General features: G+C 40.9%; 1 protein-coding gene across 2 annotated transcripts; it reads left to right on the forward strand.

Moving 5' to 3' along the window:
* Nucleotides 1–1854: 1854 nt before the first annotated feature.
* Nucleotides 1855–10805, forward strand: LOC139071790 (uncharacterized). Of its 2 annotated transcripts, XM_070554891.1 has the most exons (5): nucleotides 1855–1979; nucleotides 3227–3444; nucleotides 3568–4635; nucleotides 4720–4888; nucleotides 9496–10804. In XM_070554891.1, exons 3-5 carry the CDS (start codon nucleotides 3786–3788, stop codon nucleotides 9626–9628), a joined length of 1152 nt encoding a protein of 383 aa, XP_070410992.1. In that variant the 5' UTR covers nucleotides 1855–1979; nucleotides 3227–3444; nucleotides 3568–3785; the 3' UTR covers nucleotides 9629–10804. The 2 variants fall into 2 exon arrangements, with proteins under 2 accessions (XP_070410992.1, XP_070410989.1); XM_070554888.1 differs by having other exon boundaries at nucleotides 3568–4888; nucleotides 9496–10805.
* Nucleotides 10806–21696: the final 10891 nt, after the last annotated feature.

The raw sequence follows: 21696 nt of genomic DNA on the forward strand, positions 1-21696 counted from the left end.
GCGACTGACGTCAATAACGAGCGAACGAGATAGACGCGGGCAAATGAGCTGCGCAAGAGCAAGCAAGCTGGTGTGAGATAGCACGTCGTTGAGAGGAAGAGCGGAGCTGAAATCTTGAGACTTTTGTCATTTTGAAGGTGTGGAGGACAAATATACGATTCAAGTGTGGGGTCTTCAGCTGTACAAAAGGCAAATTACAAGTTCGCATGGTAAGCTTCACTTTTATGTTTCTTTTTAGACCTAACAGTGCTGTGAGCACATGTTTTAAGCTAGTAACAGGTTAAGCTAGTCACGTTTTTTAACGTCTGTAAGTCATTGTGTGAAAACTTAGTTCGGCTGAAAATCACACGCATGTGCTTGGTGTTCTAAAAATGATTACCTGTGTCTTTTGTAAAAAGAAACTTGAGACATTAAGAGGCTATGTTCTACATTGCAGAGTACATAGGAATGAGCCTCGTGGTCTTTTCAAGTGTATTGGCGCCAACTGTAATCAAACATTTACCACTTACTCAGCTTTCAGGGGTCATTTTTATCGTGTGCACAATGAACCCACACTGCATGCTACTTCCATTGTTGGAGATTTAAAATGCGCACTTGCATTATGCAACTGTAATTTCCACACTGTGAAAGAGCTAGTGTCTCACTTAAATGATCATATTGGAGAGGGTAGACCTGTGTCATGCCCAGTTCGTGGTTGTAAGCATATCTTTACAAAGAAGTCATCATTTACTTCTCACATGTGCAGGAAGCACAAAGCCAGCTCCCCTGATAGTATTGATGACATGTACAGAGAAACTTGTTCTAGGTCTCAAAGTGTGATTGCCAATACAGATGACCAAACCATGGCAACATCAAGTGCAACAAGTGAGATTCTTGAAAATATGATTACCAGTACAGCTGATTTAGAAAACACTCACAAAGCCATGGGAACACCAACTTCAACAAGTGAGATGTTAGAAAATGATAGTGAGTCTTATCTCCGAAACCTGTGTCTATTTTACCTTAAACTGCAAGGACAGCTGCTTATTCCTGCCTCTACCATACAAACTATTGTTGAGGAAATGCTGAATATTCACGAATTAGGTCAAACCTACACAATAACTAAGCTAAGTTCTTTGTTAAAAAAAGATATGAGCCTATCAGATGAAATGATCAATCAAATCTGTGAATGTGTTAAAGACTCAGATTTATTCTCTGCCTTTCACCAGGGACAGTTAAGAACAACATACAGCAGAAACCAGACCTTTACAAAAATGTTTAAATACATAGAACCACTAAAGGTTCCATTAGGAATGGATGAAAACCTGACACAAAAATATGCTTACTATATACCAGTATCAAAAACTCTGGAAAGCTTTTTACAGTCATGTTTATGGAGAAATACACAGTCACAAGAGTTTAGAGATGCTGATGCAGACGTTTTTACTGATTTATATGATGGCAAAACATTCAAATGTCACCCGTTTTTTAATGAAAACCCTGAAAGCCTCAAGTTGATTTTGTACCAGGACTCATTTGAAATTGTGAACCCCCTGGGTTCTGCAAAGAAGAAGCACAAAGTTCTTGCTGTCTATCTTTCAGTGGCAAATTTACCCATACATATGCGTTCAAATACTGATAATATGTTTTTAGTATTGTTGTGCGTTGAAAAAGACCTTAAACTTTTTGGAATGGGCAAAGTATTCTCAGAGTTGCTGGCAGATCTGAAATCCTTGGAGACAGATGGAGTAAGTGTAGATGGTGAAAAAGTAAAAGGGGGTCTGTACTGCATTGCAGGGGATAACTTGGGTTCTCATTGGATTGGTGGGTTTACAGAGAACTTCAGCCGCTCTCAATATTTTTGCAGGTACTGCGAAATCACAAGACGGGAGTTTGAGACTGATCCAAATGCCTGTGGTCCTCCACGCACCCCAGAGACATATGACGCTGCTGTTGCTGAACTTCAGGTTGAAAACATCCAAGAGGTTCGAGGTATAAAGGTAAACTCTGTCTTTAATACCCTTCAGTCTTTTCACGTATGTGAGCCTGGTCTGCCACCTTGTCTAGGTCATGACCTCTTTGAGGGAGTTGTGTCACAGGATCTAGCACTGTACCTGAAGAACATTGTGAAAAAGAAAAAATGGTTCACATACACACTCTTAAACAGGCGCATCAAACAGTTCAAATATAAAGGATCTGAAGCACTCACAAAGCCATGTGCTGTCAGCACTGATGGAGCCCGGTTGTCAGGGCAGGCCATTCAGAACTGGAATCTTTTGAGATTGTTACCAGTTTTGATTGGTGACAAAATTCAAAATCCTGAGGATGAAGTATGGCAGTTAGCTCTTCAGTTAAAAGACATTGTGGATCTTATTTGTGCTCAGAACATTTCTGTGTCCCAGATAGCATACCTTGACATTTTGATCCAAGAATACTTAGAGTTGAGGAAGATGTTGTTTCCTGAAACTCTACTTAAACCTAAGCACCATTTTTTGCGCCATTATCCAGCACTGCTATTAAAATTTGGTCCATTGATAAGGTTGTGGACGCTTAGATTCGAAAGTAAACACAGTTATTTTAAAAGGTGTGCCAGACACTTGAAAAACTTCAAAAACATTTGTCAGACATTGTCAGAGCGTCATCAGATGTATCATGCGTATCTTTTAGCTGGGCAAGAATACAGTCACCTGCAAGTGAAGGACAGCTGTGAGTTTTATCCCAACCTCTACAGTGATGCTATTAAACATGCAGTCAGGGAGTTTGCATTTTCAGAAAGCAATACCACAGTGGCCACACACATTCAGTACAAGGGCACAGCATATAAAAAAGGCCAGTTTCTTGTGAGCAGAAATGATGAGTACTTGGAGTTTGGTGAACTTCTACTCATCTTGATTCAACATGGTACAGCTGTGCATGTTATAATGGATATCCACAAAAGCACCTTCCTCTCAGAATATCATCTATATTCTGTGACAAAACACAGTCTTGGGTTAAAGTGTGTTAACATTAACAACCTGCCAGATTTCTATCCTTTGGTGTCATACATTCTTGATGGATACCAGGTCATTCCACTGAAACACAGTATTGGGGCAAAATAAAGTCAACTAGAAGTAGTAAACTGTAACTGTCTTAAAACTGTAAATAGTCTTAACATTAACTATTCAAGCTCTACTTGATGCATGTCCCTCCTATACTGTACTGTATATATTTTTTTCTGTTTTTTTCAAAGAAGACACGTATTTTTCAGTGCAAGTATGAGTGACTCGGAGCCCACCTTCCTACATGATGCCATTGTGGAAGTCCTACCAGAACTTCCTGCTGTAACAAAGAACATCCTGGAAGACCATTTACAGTCCATTGGGGTTGAGACATATGATGATCTATGCTTCATAGAGGAGGCTGATTTGATGACAACATTGAGACCTGTTCAAGCCAGAAAACTTCTTTCTGCTTGGAAAAGAAAATGTAAGTAAAAATGCCAAACAAGCTTTTTCTACATGCATAAATAATCAGTTCAAAAGCACAACAGACCATTAAATTGTGTAATTGTGTGTGTGTGTGTGCGTGCGTGCGTGCGCGCGTGCGTAGACAAGACTCCTGAGAGCAGCTCACCATCTGTGGAAGCCTCACCTGGCCGATCTCCGTCAATACTCTCTGTTTCACCCCGAAGTTCAACATCCTCAGGCAGCCAGGGATTTGGCACACAGTGGGAGGACAGTTTTGAAATTCCATGGAGTAAATTTCCAGAGGAAGTAATGGATTCTTTGGAAAGGGGAAAAAGGCCATCCCCATAACTGAGGAGGCAGATGATTCGGATTGTAGCGACTGAAATGATGGGAAAATGCCCTCATGCAGGTAAAAAGCATTCAACCGAGGTTGCTAAAAAAATGGTGGCAAAATACCCCAAATCTTTGCAGGATGTAATAGAGGGAGATATTGTAGGCAAAGGCTACTACTCCCTTGTCAAACAGTTACAATACAGAATTGAAAACGCAAAGCGTACTTCAACACCTAAAATCAGAAAAAGGAAACATCAAACTGAGTCAGATGACACAGACGAGATCCCATTAGAAGAAAGAGCAGCAATGCAGGACACATATGGATGCATTAAATGGAATCCAAAATTTCTTCCCCGTGGAGAAACTCAACAGAGCCAGCAGCAAAAGTTGGAAAAACTCAAGATGATGTTTCTACAAACTAATGTCAGTCCGGAGGAGATAAAATGTCTCATGAAGTCTACCTTTTACACGCAACGCCAACATGTCAACCAGGGTAAAAGTATCCAATACCTCAGAGAAGAGTGGCCATTTTGGTTTGATGAACTTGGCATGTCAGTGCACTTCAAGGAGCTTACTGGGAATAATCTCAAAGAAATGTTCACACGTAATTTGGATTTAAAGGGACAAAGGCTTCTCAACTACATGACCACTGTTTGTGCCAAGAAGAGTAAGAAGTTTCTTCAGACCTATGCAAGGCTGCAGAGGATGCGGGGACAGCAGAGTGGCTGCTCAGATGATGTAAAAGAGCTGGTCCTGCTTCTGCTCAGCTACTTTGATGAGAAGGAGGAGTCCTTGTTCTTCTATGTAGATAATACAAGTCTGCCAGAAGAGGTCCAACTAGAGCAAATGCCTTTGACACCAACCATCGTTGTCTGTGGTAAGTCTTTCATTTCTAATTATTTAAATAATTTTGTTAATAGAATTTGTGGCGTGACTGTACTGCATGTCAATTTGTCCACAGGACAGTCCTGCTATTCCTCAAGAAGTTTCATGCTGAGTCTGGATCGGACCCTCGTCAACACGAACATCTCCTCCTTCATTTCTGCACTGTGCCTGATGTTTGGGAGCTACTACTGTTTCAACATCCATTACCCTTCTGAGCTGGCTTCAACTCTTGAGTTTCTTCAAAGGTGAGTAAAGCATGGTTGTCCTAAGTCTGAATAGGCTGGTGAAGGTCCTGTTATCTAGTAATCCAAAAGGGTTCAAATGAAGGCAACTGGACTTCTTTGGTTTCTTGAAGACGTTTCTCTTCTCATCCAAGGAGCTTTGTCCATTCTATCTGGAATATGAGAGAATCAAGCTTATAAGCTGTAGCTGTCTGTTGTTATTTAAGGAGTCGAAACTACTCTGGGTTAGGGATGCACCAATCAGGTTTTTTGCTGCCGATCACCGATACCGATATCAAAGAATGCTGATCACCGATACCGATCACGTGGATTGGCCAGAAATTTTCTACAACATTATAATGAGTGCTACAAACTACATAATCTGGGAATAAAGGAAATGTAACCTAATCTAAAATGGTCTGTATTAGGGTTGTCACGGTGTGAAAATTTAACCTCACTGTTATTGTGACCAAAATTACCACGGTTTTCGGTATTATCGTGGTATTTTTTTAAACGTGCTACTTTTTCACACAATTAAATAAACCCTGTATGTCAGGAAATATTGTCCTCAGTTTGTGCCTAAATTTTGCCTAAAATTTATTATTTTGTAATTATGTTGTTTATTTGTTTACATTTTTTCCCTTTAGTCTTTAAAATACCAATATTTGCCCATAACTTATTTTTTGTCTGTTTGATGTCATCATTTTAAAAAAATTAGATCAGATTATACTCACTACTCAAGTAGCCTTGTAATCAGATACTTTTTTACCATTACTTGAGTAATAAACCCTATATCAGGAAAATATTGTCCTCGGTTTGTGTCCTTCCAGTGAGCTTTGCAGATGTGGGAAAATGTCATCAGGCAGTAATCGTTGTTAAATTCATAATTATTTTCGGAGAGAGACCAACTCTTATCTGCCCCTGGGAGCCCCGTAATGTATAGAGTCATTTCAACATGGCGGTGTCCGCGACACGGTTTATATGCAGGTAGCGGCGCTGCGGCTGCTTTATATAGCAACTCGTTGCGTTCTCCCTCAACCCAAATCCTCGGATCACACATTTTAGCTAAAACGCTAACGTTAGCTTGCCTTGCGTTGACTGTAGAGTTGTGGGTGATGGTCACGCAGATGTGTCATGAGATTTGAAGCGTTGCTGCCTTTCACAGACACTTTTTCTGCACGTGCTACAAACAGGATAGCCGTCTTCTATAAACTCCCTCGGCATTCTTCAGATATCCAAAAGATGCCCGTACTTCCGAGTTTGTCTTCTTTGAGGGATAATAACTGTCCTGAGCGCTGCCGTCTCCTCCTTTGGCCATTATTTCAGCTTTAGCTTCAAGAAAGTTTTGGTTGTAAACAACAAAGTGCGCATGTGCCACCGGCAACTTCAGCAGATGATACGGTGGCTGGTAAGGGTCACCGCGCCTACACTGCAGCCGCGGTAAACCCACCAAGCTAATAGAGTTTTTAAAAAAACAAGACGGTTATTATTATTGTCAACTCTTTTTTTTTTAACGGGGTTTACTGCTACACTGGTTACCGTGACAACCCTACGGCTGATCTGTCTGCTTTGATCTATTTTGAAAACTCCGATCAAAACCGATAGGGGCGCTATCGGCCGATTACGATCAAATGCCGATCCATTGGTGCATCCCTACTCTGGGTACCCCACCTATTTACCCTCTGATGAGTCACAATGACTCCCTCTCAATAGAGGCTAATGACTCATCGGGGTAGGGAGGAGGGGTACCCAGAGTAGTTTCGGCTCGTTAATAACAGACAGCTACGGCTTATAAGCTTGACTCAGGGGTGGACATTAACTTCAAAACTAACCGGCCAGCCGGGCCGGTAACTCTGAATATTTACCGGCCCCGCCAAGAATCTACCGGCCCCGCTGGCCAGCTGCCAAAACGAGTCAAAATAACAACTGAACCGTTTTAAATGTAATAAACCTTTATTTTGTACACATTCACAAACATAATAACGTATTCAAGTTTGAATTTGTTTGTTCCCTCAACAAAACTCGATTTTGTCGTCACATACTTACGGCATACAACGCAGTACATCACCAACTCCGCTTTGCTGTACTCGAGCCATTGGCTGTGTTCGAGATGAGCCAGTTCTGCGCAGATTAGACCAGCGGTGATCGGCGAGCAGTGCATGCCGGTTAGATTTGTGTCCGACTTGACGCCAACTTGCTCTGACGTCATGCATACGTAGGCAACGATAACCTCGTGAGATCAAGGCGGCCGCAGATTTTGGAGCAAGGTGCTGCAGTTGCTCTCCCTCGGCTGCAAAACCTAGGGGATGACGGGAAACGCCTGGCTCTCACCTGATCTAAGATCTGATTGGTTCATATTTTGATCCAAACATCCGGTGGTAGAACATGAAATGTTAGTTGGTCACATGTATTCTGTAAATCATGTTATGTTGATGATGACAACTATATAGGCCATAAAGAGAAATGTGTTTTGTTTTCTTTTGTCACGTTTCCTGTGAGCACACTGAAGCTACAGCTGCTAACCTTTACTTGTTATTACAGTCATGTCTTCATGTACAATATATGATATCCACAAGCACGTGAGGATGTGGTTCAGCAGCTAAAAGGCACCAGAATTACAATTGAAAATTGAACAAGTGTGAATGCTAACGCGATATCTTCATCCATCGTCACCCCCAAGCTACACATACAGGGAAATCCAAGAGATTCAACTGGCAGAAACAACTGGTTCACACAAAGGTTCTCTCTCTCTCTCTCTCTCTCTCTCTCTCTCTCTCTCTCTCTCTCTCTCTCTCTCTCTCTCTCTCTCTCTCTCTCTCTCTCTCTCTCTCTCTCTCTCTCTCTCTCTCTCTCTCTCTCTCTCTCTCTCTCTCTCTCTCTCTCTCTCTCTCTCTCTCTCTCTCTCTCTCTCTCTCTCTCTCTCTCTCTCTCTCTCTCTCTCTCTCTCTCTCTCTCTCTCTCTCTCTCTCTCTCTCTCTCTCTCTCTCTCTCTCTCTCTCTCTCTCTCTCTCTCTCTCTCTCTCTCTCTCTCTCTCTCTCTCTCTCTCTCTCTCTCTCTCTCTCTCTCTCTCTCTCTCTCTCTCTCTCTCTCTCTCTCTCTCTCTCTCTCTCTCTCTCTCTCTCTCACACACACACACACACACACACACACACACACACACACACACACACACACACAGAGAGAGAGAGAGAGGAAAAGAGCTGAGGAAATGGAGGAAAAACTACAGCTGAGCCGAGGCGCGCCTCGACTGGGGGGCGCGCCTGATCCGAACTGAGCAGCGGCCGAATTTCGTGAGCGATTCGCTTCGGGCGCTTCCGCGGCCGGTGTGTCCCCGGCGTAAATGCCAGCTTTCAGCCACTCCCCCTGCTGCTTCCGTCTGCTCTCGTCTGTTTTCCAGGCGAGGCGCTGCTCAACTCGAACACGGCCATTCTCTGCGCCTCCCGTCTTCTTTAAACCGCCAAGAATCATTCCACCTACTCACACGCTTCTCTGCTTCATACCGTTTCGAACTGTCTCGCTTCTCCTCACCAGTTTTAAAGCGTTTTGCCGGAGATTTCATCAAGAAATCCCATCCCTGTGGTGGCGCGATCTTCCTGCATGCTTGTGTGTTTCTAGCGTGGTTCCACTTCGTCTTTAATAGTGAACTTATAGTTCACGTGACTATAACTAGAATTGTGAAGTACGTGCACGAATCGTACGAGTGCAGTACGTGGCTAGAGGCGCGCAGGTTCACGCGCGCGAAACGAAAACAGCGGCTTCCTACAGGGCGGGGCCATGATGTAGGTGAAAGCCGGTGTGTAAATGACAAATAAAGCTTGGGCGCCACCCGGGCGGTAAGTCGTCATGTATTTACCGCCCGACGAGAAAATTTAGCGCCATTGGCGCTCGGGCGCTTTAACGGTCCACCCCTGTTGACTCTCATATTCCAGATAGAATGGACAAAGCTCCTTGGATGAGAAGAGAAACGTCCTCAAGAAACCAAAGAAGTCCAGTTGCCTTCATTTGAACCCTTTTGGTCTAAATCTGAATGTCCCTGTCAAGACTTGTTCTTGGACCTGGGCTCTGGGATTTTTGGGTACATCCACACTGACTCCACCCCATTTAGTCTGTAAGAAGAAGGGAAAGAAATAGAAAAAAAATTCTAATATAATAGTATTAATAGTATTAATAGTATTAATAATAATATAATAGTAAGCAGCAGGCTGTTTGCGGACTTGTTGCTACAGTCTTTCTGCAGTTCACATTTGACTTTTCTAATCACATTGTCCTTGTTGAATCCATAATGTTGCCAATTGGTTGAAGGGTTTCTTCTAGAAACAAGCTTCTCCTCAACCAAATGTACTGCCACCAGTTTGTAGGTCACGCTTGCCTGCTGAGTGCTGCGGGCTGGACAGAGAGTGGTGGCAGGTAACAGTTGACAGCCGTGAGTGACACAGAGCATCCAAGTCAGAAATTCAGACCCAAGAACCGGCCCTAATCCGGGATTGAACCTGTGGCCCTTGGGTCTAGTCTTAATCACTGTCTTAGACTCAGACTAGAACCAATTGGGCCCCCAAGTCTTGGACTTGGAGTTTTTCTTTATGTGAACTAATAAATTTAAATATTCACTATGCTCAATTTTGTTTTACAGGTGTTTTTTCTCCATTAACCCAGAAAAAGGAACCAAAGTAGAGAATAAGAACTCCAAGCGTCGTCTCAACGTGAACCCTCGAGTCCTCACCCTGATACAGGAACTCTCCGATCACGAGTGGTGTGAAGCCTAAATACAGAGTGTCTCTGTGGATTCTTTGACGGTTGAAGAGGTCCAGCAAGTATTTCCCATTGTGTGCAGTTTTTTTTAAGACACCAGGTACTGCAATTTTTTTCTCTGGGCTGATCATTTCAAATAAGGCAAGTTTTCTTTGTGGACATTTGAGAAGTGGCCCAGCAAGTTTTTCCTTTGCGGACACTTTAGACACCAGATAACACATTATTTTTCTTTGGGTTGATCATTTCAAAAACAAGTTTTCTCTATGGGCTGTTCGTATGAAAAGAGGTATTGCTAGTTTTTCCCCTTGTGGACATTTTATACACCAGGTACTGAAAAGTTTTTGTCTGGGCTGATCCTTTTAGAAAAGGCATGTTTTTCCTTTGTGGAATGTTCATTTGAGAATGGATACTGCAAATGTTTTCTTTTGTGGAGCTTTTTTGAGGACAAATACTGAAAGTTTTTGTTTTAAATCCACAATGTATATTATATTAATGGGGCATAAAATGTATTTTGGTTATATTTTTGTTTAAAGTTCTGATAACACTTTAAGAATGCACACATACTTTAATTTTAATGAGTTATTGTTGTTGGCTTGACACTTAAACTTATCTAAAGAGACTGAAAAACCTCTTTCAAAACGCTAGTGTTCTGAAGTATTTGGAAAGCACAAAATGTAGCTTCTTTACATGTAATAACAAAAGACTTCATCGTTCAGACATGGTTGCAGTGATGGCTGTTGAATAAATTTTCCAAAAGTGAAATGTTTCTCATCTTTTTCAGTATTTTGAATGTTTTATGAAAATGACAATAGTGGTAATTAGCAGGTTTTAAAAGTAACTTTCACAGTATAAATTGATTATTAACACAAAAATACAACATTAAATTTGTGTATAAATTACAAAATAGCTTAATTTAATATACAAACATTTACAATGCTTTTACCAGTTAAAATTTGTTTTTTGTTCAATATTAGCCAGTGATTTTTGCAAGTATTTTATGCACAATAGACGTCCATTACAGGTATTAAATACAGGAAAGAGTCTAATTGTGAACAACATTTCTATGCAAAATTTACATGTAATTTATGTACACTTTACAGATTTTAATGTGATTTCAGCTGTGATTTCAATCACTGTAAATTAATTTACACAGTTTTTTTGTAATTGTTTTTACTGTGTAGCTGTAACATTTACAGGAAAACTCTGGTAACTCCAGCTGCCAGCGATTTCCTGTAAAATTTACATTTTTTTTTTTACAGTACATATAACCCAAGATTTGTATCAGGTCTGCTGATGCAATTTACCTTATGAACACATATTGCCTATCAATTTCACATCTAACACATGACTAGTGGTGGGTTAAGGTTACTTTGCTTCCACTCTCAGAAAATCCAATAGAAACTTCATCACGCTGTCACCTCTGCAAAGGCCTGAGCACCCAGATTTCTGGGCGATGGCTTTCATCCCACTTCTATTCAGAGAGCCATTTTCTTTGATCGCATTAGCTTTATTGCTCCTCTTATGGTTCCTTCTGTCTTTTCACTGCTGCTGTTTATGAGCCCAGGGCTATTGGGTTCCATTCTGAGGCTTCAACCTGGACCTGGACCGGGCCACAGCCAGACCAACCTACACTGACGTTAATTCTTATAAAGGCTATATGAACAGCTGGGTTCAACTCCTGACTTCAGGAGCTCACTCCATCAACAATCAAGTAGTTAATTGAGCTGAAGTTTTTACCAATGGTTTCAGGTTTTAATATCTTTTTTTTTTTGTTTGTTTTACACTGTAGCGGATAAGAATGTACAATTACAGATAGATGCTTGGGTTTTTTCTCCAACTCACCTTGGTTCCATGAAAAGACACCAGATCCACTAATCTGTAAACTACCTGCAAATCGGAGCCCATTTAAAACCTTATCTGCCTCCTTTCACAAAGTTTCCTAGAGCACACGGGATCCTGGAAGAAGGTTAAATTCATCACAGCCGTTGGTGGATTCCCAGACCAGAGATTTGTCTGAGAGGCAATTTACTGTCATTTTCTACTGAGCTCTAGCCTGATGCATAAACATTGTTCCTAATATGCCAATTCATCATCAAGCAGCTGGGGGATTCTGGGTGTGTTCTGATTAAATTTGCACCCAGCGATGATGAGCGGCATGTTAGTTTTGCTGCAGAAAAGTGCAGATCCAGCTATTTGTCACGTCAAGCTTCCACAGGAGGGGCAGAGGAGGGATGATGCACAGTATGGAAACAGTGCAGATTCAACAGAAGCTCAGAGAGGTATCATTTGTTTTCAGACGGTGACAACGGCTGACGTAATTTCCCTCCCGTTTGGATCAGAGGGGGTTAAACTCTTGGTGGGAATGCAGTTTTGCATCAACATTTTTATAACAATAAATACTTTCTTTATAAGTGGAGAACTGAGAACTATTCATTGTTAGTTATGGACTGTGAGATCCTCTTGCATAACACTCTTTAGTACAGAGCTAAAATGTTGCCCTTGTTTAGTAGTGGTAGGAGTAGTAGTTTACGGACCTGACACAAAAAAGTAAAATGCTTGTTGTTGCTAAAATTAAACTTAGCTGCTGATGAAGTAAAGTAATGCCTATTAAATTAAATCTTGTGAGTAAAAAAAAAAGAATAAGAATAAGAAGGAGTTTTTTTTATGTTTCCTTTCTTTGATAAAAAGCACAATAATAAAATGCAAAAGACCAAATAAAAAAAATAAAAACTTTTTCAACAGATAAAACAAAAATTAAGATAAAAAATTCTAATATATTAAAAAAAACAAGGGAATCTGAAAAATTATAGAAGTCATAGAAACATTAGCATGAAAAAAATTTGTGAGTAAGTGGTGGATGAACATGAGTTCATGCAAAAGACAACCTGAAAAGATTAATTTTGAGCTGCTGTTAGGGGTCACTCAGAGCCCAGAATAAGTTTAAATATTTGAAATAGTTTTCAGATATCATTGGGAAAGGTTTTGACAACTGATTCAAACAAAATGTATTGTGGGTCTTTGCAGATCTAACATATATGTAACAAACCGCTGTGTGTTTGTGAGTACAACTACTGTATATTAGTTTGTATTGGAGCCACTTTCATCCTAAGGAAATGCGGTTTTCAGTCTGCAGGAAAAAACCCACGCATGCATGTGGAGAACATGCCAAATCCACATAGAAATTTCACAGCTGGGATTTTAACCTACAACCTTCTTGCTGCAAAGCAACTGTGACATCAACTGCACCACCTTGCAGCCTCAAGCACATTTTATTACAAACTTTTAGAAAGTTACTGTATTTGATGTTCATCTTTGACAACCCAATTCAAGATGGCCACCACAGTCAATAGACGAAAACATTAGAAATAAATGAGTCAGTTTTACAAACATTCAGTTAAAAATGTGTGTATTAGGTAGTAGCTAAGTGTCCACCCATCACACACACACAAAGGATTATGTCATATGTTGGGACATTATGTGATTTCTCTGCATTTTGTCATTTTTGAAATTTGACCTAATTGACTCAAATAAAATGATTTAGACAGAAGGACGAGAGAGACTGCCTGGCTTTTCATTTCTAGGAATATATGCTCTGAAACATTAATTAATACTTTAAAACTTTATTACACAAAGGAGGATTTTGTTTTTGAGTTTATTGTTGTTTGTTTCATTTTATGAATAAACAGCATCACCCATTCCTTGAATAAATGACCACTTTTATTGTTAAATATGCTTGAGTTGCTCACATAAACAATTTATCTTTAAAATTACAGAAACATTCCACCATATTTTGAAACTAGTATTGAAATGTTCCAGTAACATCAGCCAGGGAAACCATACTGATCATTTTCAGTCTGGTGTGTATTTGTCCTGTCAGTCAGCCTGTGTCAAGATCTTGTTTATTGTCTGTTTGAATGCAATCACAAAATGCCCACCAGTTTTCAACCAGCATTTGTCCGCCCTCTCCTTCTTTGGCTTGTGTTTGCAGGTTTGCATCTGAATCGGGGGCTGGCGGGGGCCTGAGCACTTGGCCACGTGGACCAGATTGATGTCATTGTCTCGGCACACTGACCTTTGCTGTAAAACCCACAGCAGACATCACAAACTCTCACATCAATTTAGCCCAATTGGATGTGGCATGTCTTGGCTAACTCAATTTGTGGAGATATGCACCTGTCTCTGCCTTCCCTCCCTATAGATTTACCCAAGGGGCGGAGGGAGGAGATGCTACTAAAGGGAAGAGAAAGCGAGAGTGAGGGGGGAGCTTTTGGAGCGAGTTAGCATCTAATCTACCCCCCCACCCCCACCCCAGAAACATTCACCCATATGCATATAAACACCAACGTCTTTCTCTTTCCCTCAGCTCCTCTCCCCCTGCCATACTTTGCAGATGTAGCACATCTGCAGTAACACACTCCCTGAGCATTTTGTGTGTGTGTGTCTTTTCCAAGGTCTGGGCAAAGCGTCTGGGAGGAGCAGAAGGAGAGCCATTAGCCCAGCATTAATCAGATTAGAAAGATGTTAAAGGGGGATGTGAATTTAAACAGCCAGCAGAGAGAAGAAGAGGAAAACTTGGAGGTGTTATTAAGGTTGTTCATTACTCATACACCCAAGAATGTGTGTGTGTGTGTGTGTGCGCGCGCGCGCATGTGCACATTTATGCATGCATGTGTGTGTGTGCGTGTAGCTAAAGTATGGTCTGCAAGGTCGTCTTTGCAGTATTTGTGCATGTGTAGGCTGTTAGTTTAGGATGGGAGAGACTTTTGGATCCAGGATCAGTGTTGGGTTTCGGTACAGTGAAAGCTGTGAATTGTTATGTGATGTTTGAGGTTTTGCAGATAGATAAATAAGGGTTCTTAAAAATACTGAGGCAAGAATGTGTGTTTCTGTGTGTTCAGGAGCGTGTAGGTTTTATGCAAAGTGTGCAAGCTGTCAAAGATGAGTAATATGTGTTGGGATGTGGGCATTAGGTGATGAGCATCATACTGTGAGGAGGTGAAGCACATGCCCCCACCACCAACACTCCTTCTGCACTGTACTGTTTACTTGTAAACACAAACACATCTATGTGTTTTGTTTGTGTGAGGACCTGTACTCACTAAATGATGATCACTCTGATGTGAAAGTCGTGGCAAACATTAGCTATCTCTGCAGCCTTTAGGATGTTTTCAGTCACTGTTTTATGTTTATGTTTATTTATTTGGCAGATGCTTTTATCCAAAGTGACTTACAGTTTATAACCTATAGGGCATGTTGTGATCTGTGGGGGAAACCGGAGCACCCGGAGGAAACCCACGCATGCATGGGGAGAACACGCAACTCCACGCAGAAAGGCTGTAGCCGAGTTTCGAACCTGCAACCTTCGTGCTGCGAGGCAACAGTGCTAACAACTGCGCCACCATGCAGCCCTATAGCTGTTAGCTGTTTTGCTTTTGTTTGCCTCACTGGGGTCAGAAACAGCGAAACCTCAAAAAGATAAAATGCAACAACGATTTTCTTCACGATCTAAAGTTGCTGCCTTTAGCTGCAGAGCAACTCATTATGTGCAATGACGACATTATTTAGTTAAACATAAAAAACAGAACAACATAAATTATTGATCGAAATCTTCAAAGATTATACCCTTTTGGGCATAGAAACATTTAGACAGAGTTGCCTTCCATATGGTTTAGGGTTGATGGCTGCAGAATACAAACAACAAGTTATCTTGAATGCACCAAAAGCCATTCGACCACATGTCTGGAAAAAAATGCAGACTCCATCTCTTGCTCGTCTTCAGTGCTGAAGTCATAATTTTAAGACTTAGCTTTTTGTTGGTGGTCAGTATAATTTTCCTTCAACTTTTTAATCATTTTATATAAATGTGAATTCCTATGCCTCACCTTTGTATTTAGGGAAATGGCCTTTTATATTAATTTGCATTTCAACTGTACAGCCCGTTTGTTTGCTGTTTTTATATGTGCTTTAGAAATAAAATTGATAGTACAGCATTGTATGGTATGGTATGGTATGGTATGGTATGGTATGGTACAACATGGTATTGTATGGTATAGTGTGGTTTGGTATGGTATGGTATAGTACAGCATGGTATGGTATGGTGTGCTGTGCTGTGCTGTGCTGTGCTGTGCTGTGGTGTGGTATGGTATGTTATGTTATGGTATGGTATGGTGGTATAGTACAACATGGTATTGTATGGTATAGTATGGTTTAGTATGGTATGGTTCAGCATGGTATGGTATGGTGTGGTGTGGTGTGGTATGGTATGGTGTGGTGTGGTGTGGTATGGTATGGTATGGTGCGCACGTTGGCCAACGAGCACACGGCAGAGGAAAACATGCGTGCAGCAGCCTCATTGCACATGTGGTAGCCTTTCTGCGTGCTCGGTTTCTGATTCTGCTCGCTCGGCTTTTGGGAGTTTTGGCACTCTGGAGGAGTGGCCTGTGGTTGATCTTTTCTGTCCTCTGATTGGTAAGTTTTTTTCCGCTCCTTACCCTCTACCTCATTGGCCCATTGGTTTCCTCTCGGAGCACAATGGAGGTAGGTGAAGAACAAATCTGAATCAATCTTTAGTAAGTACTGTCATAGCTCAGATGGTAGAGCTGATGACTTTCACTTGGAAGATCCGGGTGTGAATCCAGGCAACGACAACAGATAACATAAAGGTTATTATTTTTCATTTTTTTTATTCCAGTGATATCTTTTACAGTGATGACCATTCAATTGTCATTAAATGTCCAAATGTTTGCTGGGCAGTGTTTTAAAAAGTGTACATAAGCTAGATGGCTTTAACCTTATAAAATTATTATTTTTCTGACACTGGAAAAATACATACTGAAATAAAACTACTGATTGTAAACTTTATGCCTGTGGCTGTATTTAAATAGAGTGACTAGAGCAGGAGCATTACTGTAGGAGCCATAATATATCTTGGGTGAGTTGATTATTGGGGTTTTCATTCTTACTTCCCCTTTTATTGTCATGGTGACGCAATAATGGTCACATGGGTGTGGGTGGTCGGAATTAAAAGGAGCTGTCATTCTGTCACCTGGTGATTTTTGACAGATAGAGGAGGGCTGGGCAGCCATAGTTTTTGTTGACTGCAAATGTTCAGTTAATCACATCACAATTCAGTTTGTTTTACTCCGTTTATAGTCATGTTGTGTTTAAGGATTTGACAAGAATTAAGTCACCTGTAACAATAAAATGGACTAAAGCATTCCACCTCTCTGTGAATTAATCGAAGCAGACAGCGCGTCAAACAAATAGACCCGGGCCCAATCTCTGCCTCTACAGCAACTGTGGAAGTCGCTACAATTACAATGTGAGTCACTAATACACCAGGAAGGCTCTTAGAGTGGGGGTTCGGTTGAGAGAGAGAGAGAGAGAGAGAGAGAGAGAGAGAGAGAGAGAGAGAGAGAGAGTAGGTCTGTTTTAAAAGTTCTTGCCCCATTAATGTATTGTTTATTTTTTTCAGCATTTAATTGACAAATTGTCCTTTCAAATAATTAATCGATGAGTTACATAATTGTCCATTTAGAATTCTTGAATGGACTGAGTCAATTTTGGTACACTTTATTTATTTCAAAACATGTTTTTTATTTTATTTTAGTGATGCATATAAATAATTTAAATGTTAATTTATTTAAATATTGCACCTTTGGGCAACATATTTTGTTGTCTTGTTGATTATGAACATCTACATCAACATGTAGATTTCTTTAGGTTTGCATCATATGACATCCTGATTCACTTTTTTTGCTTGATTCTGAGCTCTCTACCATCCATGGTACGTGTTTGACAGGCACATTGAGACCCCATATTTACAGACCTTATGCTGAAACCTATCAACGAGTTTTTTCTATTTTTTCATTACCTCACCCTTGTTTCCAAAAAACGGGACCTTGCTGAATAATAACATCATGGAGCAGCTATTTGTTCACCTGGCTCAGTGAGGATCTGTATACCAAAGGAGGAGATACTCAGAAATCTGTCTGCAGATTGTTACAACCCAGTCTAGGAGTGGTGGGCTGTAACAAGAAAGGAGACCAAACAGAGGAGTGAGGGTTTAACAACTGATTTATTTAACCAAAGTAAGGATTTACTAAAGCAAGTTAATGAACATAAAAAGGCAATTGAGGACTCTCCACCACACAGGAGAGATCCAATGAAAGCAGAAAAACAGTAGGCTTTGTAGGCAGCACCACACCCTGAGCCCAGGTGCCTCCAAGGCTGCTTAACGAGCTGCCTGCAACAGAAGAAAAACAATTAAACACAAATGAAAACCCAATGGACTACCCAAACACCAGTAATTCTTGACTGCACTGAGCTGAGGTGTCAATGGCCATCTTCCCCTCTCTTCCGGAGTCATATGCTTTCCTCAAGTTCAACTGCACTTCCAGCAAACATTCGGGCTTTTAATGACAATTGAACGGTCATAACTGTAAAAGATATCACTGGAATAAAAAAATAACCTTATATGTTATCTGTTATCCTTACCTGGATTCGAACCCAGATCCTCCAAGTAAAGTTCATCAGCTCTACCAGCTGAACTATGACAGTATTTAGTAAGGTTTGAATCAGATTTGTTCTTCCGCTACCCCCATTGTGCTCTGAGAGGAAACCAGTGGGCCAATAAGGTAGAGGGTAAGGAGCGGAAAAAACTTACCAATCAGAGGACAGAAAAGATCAGCCACAGGCCACGCCTCCAGAGTGCCAAAACTCTCAACAGCGAGCGAACAGAATCAGAAACCGAGCGTGCAGAAAGGCTGCCACACGTGCAGTGAGGCTGCCGCACGCATGTTTTCTTCTGCCGTGTGCTCGTTGGCCAACGCGCGCACGCAGTTTTGTCACTTGTGCACATCCTTGTGTGCTCACAGACACAGTTTGCTCCCTCTCAGTGTACAAATGACCTCTCGCCATGTATATTTTCACTTGAGAGGTTCTAACTTCCACGCGCAAGTCCCATTCGCACGTGCGGTGTGGACCCGTGCACGCAGAATACGCTTGCATGGGTTTTGACACTCATCTGACGACATGAGATTCGGTATAGTATAGTGCGGTGCATGGTATAGTATGGTGTGATGTTGTATGGTATGGTATGGTATGGTATGGTATGTTACGGTATGGTATGGTATAGTACAGCATGGTGTTGTATGGTATGGTAAGGTTTGGTATAGTATAGTACAGCGTGGTGTTGTATGGTATGGTATGGTATGGTATGGTATGGTATGGTATGGTATGGTATGTTACGGTACGGTATGGTATAGTACAGCATGGTGTTGTATGGTATGGTATGGTTTGGTATAGTATAGTACTGCATGGCGTTGTATGGTATGGTATGGTGTGGTACGGTATGGTACGGTATAGTATAGTACAGCATGGTGTTGGATGGTATGGTGTGGTACGGTACGGTACGGTATGGTATAGTACAGCATGGTGTTAGATGGTATGGTAAGGTTTGGTATAGTATAGTACTGCATGGTATAGTATGGTGTTGTGTGGTGTGGTCTGCTCTAGTCTAAAAAAAAGCCCAAGTTTAAATCACCTAAAGTTGATGCCAAATTTGGTTTAAGTCAGTGTCGCCCCTGAGCCAATGCCATCTTTGATTTTGTTTTTTCCTCTGTTGCAGCAAAACGGTGTTAAACCCACCAAACTTCTCTCTACAGATTGCTTTGATTGGTCCAGCCTAGACTTAGCCAAACCAATGGTTGACCCGTTGGGTCTACAATGAAGCAAAGCTAGACCAGCTTGCAGAGCTAAATCTATTTTACAGTTATTTTTTCCATGATAGTGTTAAATAATCTTGCACATGGCATTTGCCTCAGACCAGTTTACACAGATAACAACACAACCGAGTTTACATAACAACACAGTCCTGCACACGTACTGAGACATGGACATTCTTCACCATAAATCTTATGCTAACATGCTGCATCATTATGAACATTTTCAACTTTGATTTGCTTCAGAAGGAAAAAGTGCTGTTAAAGGTTTTTAAGGTTTCTCTACAAATACCCCACTGATTTCTGCATTGACAACTATTGGCAGCAAAAAGGACAGTGCTGGAACCTTTGCCGCTCAGAAAAATATTTTTCAAAGACCCTTCGACTCCTGCATGCACACACAAAAGGATGTTGAGATAACATTTACAGGTCTTATAGATTTTGCCTGCAGTAGTATTGACAGGTAAGTCAATAAGCCAGCAGGGTAAAGACAAATCTAACCTTACGATTCACTTAACATCGACTTGAGGGAAAGCTTCAGGACAACACAGTGAAAAGAGCATTGCATGGCAAAATACCAAACGGCCTGGCATGTCGTGGTTGAGCGTCAAAGCAACAACAAATTTTACATATCGATCAAACAGCTGCTTTTACACCAAAATGGGTATAAAACAAGTTAAATTATGTTTTTGTATTAGTGACACAAGCAGAAAAAGTCAAGTACCAGTCATCCACATGTAAGGTATCAGCGTTGATCCTGCAGCAATGTGTCATTTGTTCAATAAACCAGGTAAAACAACAAGACCTGTGTTCGTCTGTGTAAAAATCCTTTAAAAGCACCAGACTTCTCCATTTTAACTTGTTTGTTTGACCTCGTGCCCTCTGGAACGAGGCTTCTGCATGAAAGTTGGCCCTAAATCCATCTATTAGCCTTTATATAATAAGTTCAACAAAAGACTTGATGAATTGAGTTCACAATTAATTGACATTGATATTCTTAGACAGCTGTGCATCTTTTGAGACATCAAGACAATTTAAAAAGCAGATTTTAAAACTTGTAGATAAAATTGATAATGTAACTAAAGTTTTAAATGATCAGTAAAAGCATAAAATAACATTAATCCATACAGATGTCATGAAATCTCTAGAAAGAGCTAAAAATATTGCTTAATGTGAATAAATCTACCCTTGAAGGTGCAAATGAATACATTTGATAACTTGCTTATTCACTACATCTGAATTAGCTGCCTAAACCTGAGATGTTTGCAAAACGTTTCTTATATATATTTTTTAAACCTTGCATAATTTAAATTAAAGGTTTAGCAACAGTAAAACTCTAAAGTTAAAAAATAACAACAAAGAGGGGAAAGACAAAATGTGTCTTTTAATACACTCCATGGTTAAAACGTCAAGTATCTTAGTGTTGCCCTTTAAAGGGTTAAGGATGTTAACACAACACTTGAGTGAAAGGTTAGGCTGTTGCTATAGCAACCAATTGTGAGACATGGATACCTGTAGAAAAGGTAGGGATAACAGAAGCTTCATGAAATGTCACTTCCATTTTTAGCAGATGCCAGATGATCAGAAGCTTCTGTTTATTGTTTTGAATGTTCATTGATCTGAGAAGAACCACAGCAATGGCTTCTGCTTCAACACATGAGCAGGGACCTGCAGATGAAACAAAGAATGCATCATGCATTTTTAGCTTTACCAGGAGGTCCAGGTTTTAATATCCTCCTTGAATATGAAAACAGGGCAATGTGGGAAATGTAGTACATGACAAGCTGACGCAGAAAGAGATTAGGGGTGAAACTAGGGCAAAATGGTCTTACTTCTGGTGTAAAAAATGAAATATTCTGCTCATGGCAGAGCAAAAATATGCATATGACTGCAAATTTTATCTTTTTTGACTTTCCTTTTTTTATTTATAAGGCATTTGAACAGGTTGCATGGACACAAAGTCTTAGAATCATTAATATAACCCTGATCCCCCCCCAGTTAAAGGTTCAGTCAGTGACCTATTACAGCCAGGCAGGACAGGGTGACCCTCCGTGGCCCCTCTCACCACTACCCCGACCCGTCCTTTTGCCCTGCTCGCCTGCAGAATGCTGAGGCATCACTGCTCCTGAGCACACAGTCCTGCAGCACCCCCTGACCCCGCGCTGTCCCCCATTATAGAGCAGTCAGAAAGCTTTTAGGGGCTTCGGTAACGCTGAAAGATTGATGGCGTAAAATGAGGTGGAGGAGGGGGGAAGAGCAGGTGGTTAAAAAGAGAATGTCCTGCTTAATGGGTTGCCAGGAATGTAATTCGATAATTATGAAAAGTGACTCAGGAGAGCGGGTTGGAAGGATGGATGGCT

The sequence above is a fragment of the Nothobranchius furzeri genome, chromosome 1, assembly GCF_043380555.1.
Source record: "Nothobranchius furzeri strain GRZ-AD chromosome 1, NfurGRZ-RIMD1, whole genome shotgun sequence".
Lineage (NCBI taxonomy): Eukaryota > Metazoa > Chordata > Actinopteri > Cyprinodontiformes > Nothobranchiidae > Nothobranchius > Nothobranchius furzeri.